General features: G+C 37.2%; 1 protein-coding gene across 1 annotated transcript in view; it reads right to left on the bottom strand.

The window, feature by feature from the left end:
* WDR20 (WD repeat domain 20) overlaps positions 1-3,464 on the bottom strand; it is a 19,928-nt gene extending 16,464 nt beyond the window's left edge. Inside the window, exons 1-2 of the mRNA XM_009328450.1 lie at positions 3,420-3,464; positions 3,010-3,192 (exon numbers count right to left, since the gene is read on the bottom strand). Coding sequence (XP_009326725.1) covers positions 3,010-3,192; positions 3,420-3,464 — 228 coding nt within the window. The remainder of the gene's footprint in view (positions 1-3,009; positions 3,193-3,419) is intronic.
* Positions 3,465-5,002: the final 1,538 nt, after the last annotated feature.

The following is a 5,002-nucleotide window of genomic DNA, read 5'->3' on the forward strand; positions in this document are numbered from 1 at the left end:
ATTCTGACTTTCTGAAGTTTTAAAAGCTAGGCTCACACACTTCTGCAGCACAACAAAACAAGACCTGAAGACAGTATGACTGGCAGATGCATTACAAGAATGGACTGAATGCAGTATCAAGCAAATCAGTGGAGTAGCTGGGATAAGGAGCTTATGTTCAGTTTGGTGAAAGAATAATAAGTGAAGGAACTTCAGTCACCAGTCAGGAAGACAAGCCAAGTAAGATTATCTTGGTAGTCATGTTTTGAAGAAGTTCAAAGGGAAGAAAGTGCTGCTTAAGCCTTTAGTTTAAATTAAAAAAGAACAAAAAATAAGATGAAAGAAATGTAATTCAATTGACTAGCTTGAAAATAACCAACTATCACCTGGAAACAACTAAATTTGTGAGGTATACTTGGTTGGTTTTAGGAATAAGAAAATATCACTAATTAAATTCTGACACAGCTAGAAAGAATACCACTGTTGATACAGATTGATTTAGGTGGGCAGCCACAAGCTGCGTAGTATCACTCACCTCAGCCTTTCAAGTCCCTATTGTCTCCTACATCAATAGAATTAAAAAAAAAAAGGGAAGAGTAACAAGTTAGACTGCATTAAGGCTATTGCATTTTAAGTTCAACATAACCTTCTGTGTCATAATAGGTTAAGTTATTTCACATACAATTCAGTGCCATCCTGATTGCTTTATCACAGGTGATAGTCAAAACAGAGGTTTGGGCTGCCTGAATCATCAAATTACTAACAGGACAGGTGGTGAATTCTATTACCTCTAGCACTAGTCCTAAATCTGTTGAAAGATGTAAACACTCATTTAGACCTTCTGCCTATGAAGACATGTTTATTATCAAACACTATCTAAACTCTAAATATATTCAAAACCCAACAGGCACCTTCATCTTGAAGCAAATGAACTGGCTCAAACATCAGTGCTTGCTGATGTTTCTCTGAAATGGCTTTTAGATACAAGCCAGAACTTCCAAACACGTCCAGGGCAAACTTCAATACTGTAATTGACAGATTAAAAATATATAAAAGCTTTAGAATTGGTTGTAACTGCAGATAAGATCAATGTAGGAAACAAGAATTTGTCATTTAACTCTAGACTACTGTGCGCGTAGTTTTGGTAGCACTGAGCAAATCTTTATGTTAGCTTTATAGAAAATAGATCATCTCATCTAATTTCCACCAAACTGTCAAAGGATGTATTCTCATCACAGTGAAGTAATGCTGGTTATAGCACAGAGGAGAGACAATACTGTCTAATGGAAAGTGGCTTCAGTGCTTCCATCATTTGTAGACTACCACAAGAACTATTCAGCCTGCAATGCAGCTTTACACTGTAGACACTAGACAGTAAGCAACATCGAGGCATGTAAACAGGCATCGGACCTTTATGTAAGTATTTCAGCAGAAGTTTTTCTCAAAGCAACTATAGTTCAGCTACAAGAGTGGGAACTGCTCTGTGATATGAACCTCTAGTGTTTATAGTATTTCTACTGCCATTTGTAATACTTACACTATTATCATACAAGATTAAATCAGCTGTACTTACACAAGTAACTTGTTCACATGCAGACTAGCACTCCCAATGGTGAAGTTGCACCAATGACAGAGTTTGGACTTTTTTGGTTTGGGGTGGGTTGTGGTTTTTTGGAGGGAGGGTAGTGCAGGGGACGGGTGTTAGGACAATGCTAAAATGAACGTTTCAACTAGTTATAGAGAGGTTTCTACCAAACAGAGCACTCTGTGCAAGATTAAAAGATTCTCCAGCACTGTTTCCCACTCAACACAAGCAGAGAGACAGAGCAGGTGGGAAAAGGCTAGGTAAGAAGAAAAACACCCCTCTTCTGATCTAGATGTTGCTACTTTTAGAAAGCTGAGGAGGAATTAGATAGTTCTAATTATAAAACATCCCCATTGAGAACAATACTTCAATCTTCTTTGCACAAAGATGGAGCAAGGCAACACGTCTCTCTGGGGTGGGAAAGATACGCTTACTCAGTTTGAAAGCTGAGCAAGGCTTAACTTCATCTGCAAAGCTCTTATCCAGATTTGAAATTTCTAAAAAAAAAAAAAAAAAAAAGGAAAAAAAAAAAAAAAGGAGAAAAAAAAAGAAGAGAGAGAGACCTGCAAAGCTCTTTGCTATTACCTCCCCACAATTCACCTGCAGCTGGATTACAACACAAAAAGGAACAAAAAAAACACCCACAAAAAAACCCATCCCCCCTAAACCACCCAAATTCCCATAGCTTATCCTCTGCAGAAAATGCTGTCAAAAGTTGTACCAGCTACCAGATTTCTTTCCTTGTTAGCATCCAGACCCTTACTCTTCTAAGAATACCAATACTACCAGATAATCAGAGCCAGCGGTCTTGTAACTTGGCATTAGTCCCCCCCATAGTACTCCCTTCTATCTTTCCTTATTGCACAGCAGCAGAAAAAGCAGATGGAGAGTTTCTTTCAGGAACATCACATGGCCAAGACCTCATAAGCCTTCAGCTTTTTCTATGCAGCATTCAGCTTGATATCCTAGTCTTCCCCAAGCAAGCCTTCAGGAATCCTTGATACAGACAGCTTCTGCTGTAACATCCTGACCATAAAAATTGGTATTTTTACCTTATTTAGTATTTTGACCATAACGTATTAGTTAAATAGGGGCTTAAATGTTTTCTTCATTTGGAACCAGAAGCCTCAGAAATAACTGACTGCAGAGCACATGCAGCAACATTTAGATTTTTAGACCTTTTTTCCATCAGTTAACTGTCATTAACTAGTTACAGTACTACCCAAACTAGAAAGTCCTAATCTTTAATCTTAAACCCCAAAAGATTCCTTCATTAATAACATTTTTGGGTAGGTATTCCAAGCCAATGAAACAGCTGAAAAACAAAGGTTGTGACTGAATGATAAGCTATACAGGCAAACAGAGCCATCTACAGAACTTTGAGAACCTAGGATCTTTAATATCACAAATACATTGCATGAAACAATGTTAAGATTTCTACTTACTTCCTCATTAAATAATTTGCTAGTTTCTTTTTTAATAGGGTCTATAAGTTGGACCTGGCCTGCAGAGAAGCCCACTAGAAGAGACACACTTTCTGCTGTGGCTGTTAAGTGATTGAAGTCATGGCATGTAGGTTGTGTTCCTTTGTATATCCTTTTGTCTATTGGTTTACTCAAGTCCGCAGCCTGCAAAGAGAGCAAACAGAATTAAGACAGTTTATCACAATGTGTGCATATAACCAGTTCTATTTGCAAATAATGCTTATACTAAGCAACAATTTATGCAGTCACAAAACCCTACTTTAAAAAGCAGCTTTATATTTATCAAAGACACCCAAGATGCTATCAAAAGGTTTATCTTTTCATATAATGCAAAACTTCTAGTTTTCAATTTTGCTAAACACTATACCTACCCTAGCCTTTGCAACCACATCACATGACAAACCAATGACAACCATTCAGTAACACACAGGCTCCAGTGAGTCCTCAAGATCAACCTATTCCCAGAAGGCACCTCCTGCCAGAAGAGTCATTCCATCACACAGAAATGAGATATCTGTTACTTTCCTAGTAGCAGCTTTCTCAATATTGAGTAAAACCAATTTTGGATTAAAAATAGCATATTCTCAATCACCTGATCCTTGTACTGTAAGTCTATCCTTTTATAACAGGCAAACATACGATATTGGCCTCAATAATTAAAAAAAATGATCAACTAGATCCTAGGAGAGCATTTTCTAGGAACACTGACTCAAGGTGTGATTATAAAATACATTTTAAGCCGTTAAGCTACAGAGTAATTGCACTTCTGACACTGAACATAGAATTCAAATGTAGCTCAGACAAAATAAGCGCTAACAAAACTGAGGAACTTCAATATAAACAACTGAAGATCTGGCACTAAAGTGTCAGAAGAATCAAAAGGAACAGAAAAGCCATTTAAAATGCTCTCTCAGTTGTGTAACCCGTGTTTATCCCCCTATCACTTCTGAACAGACAACCTAATCTTTCATCATCCAGAGATTAAAACCCACACATTTAATATGCAAGATCATACATCAGGTTGGTTTTTTTTTTTTTTTAAACATCCTATTTACTAGGTTCAGAGTCTGTAATTAGAAAGCTGCAGATACTCAACAATATTACAGACCCGAGATGTAGCTGTGATTTGGGACTCGGATTCTAATTTTGATATATACTTTTTCAGTATTTTTAGTCAGAGGAAATCAGGCCAGCAATATAAGAAATAAAACTTCTTTGAGGAAGAGGACAAGCTTCACATAAAAGAAAACTGTTCCAATGTATTAACCCTTCAAGGACAAGGTCTAAAGAGCAGCAAATCCTTGGTGTGCATGGAGCTACACAGACAGAAACTAGATCTGTCAGTAGGGAAAAATCGTAACTAGCTACACAGCAAATCATGTCAGGTGAGCCATTTCCAAGGCAAATTTAACTACAGGATACACATGATAAGCATATATACACAACAGTATTAAAATTGCACCTATGTTTTACAGCATATTATAAACCAGTTTTATCAGGTGTATGGCCTCCTGGTTGAAAACTCAAAAATGAGATGATATATTCCAACTTCTAAAGTCAGCAGATTAAAAAGTTATTCTCCAGAGCCCAGAGATCCATTATAAGCTAAAAAAGAATATTAGTAATACCTCTTCAAGGAGAACTTAAATAGAATACTAGCTCTACTGGGAGATCATAGGATAAAGCGCATGCCTACCAAGGAGCATTCACAGACACATGTAAATCTGTAATTTGAGGCTAAAAGATTAAATCCTAGAGGCCATGCAGTTATCTCTTATACTGTGCAAGATTCCCTTGTCCTGTATCACTACAAAATAAGTGATATCAAGAGATAAATCTCAAAATTGAGGTAGCGTTTCTATCTGGAAGACCATTCTACAGAAACATACAGATGCATCCCTCCGTACCTCAAAGAAATGCAGAGTTAACAAGGTACCACATCTCTCTCCTCTCA

Source organism: Pygoscelis adeliae, unplaced genomic scaffold, assembly GCF_000699105.1.
Source record: "Pygoscelis adeliae isolate BGI_AS28 unplaced genomic scaffold, ASM69910v1 Scaffold130, whole genome shotgun sequence".
Taxonomy (NCBI): Eukaryota; Metazoa; Chordata; class Aves; order Sphenisciformes; family Spheniscidae; genus Pygoscelis; species Pygoscelis adeliae.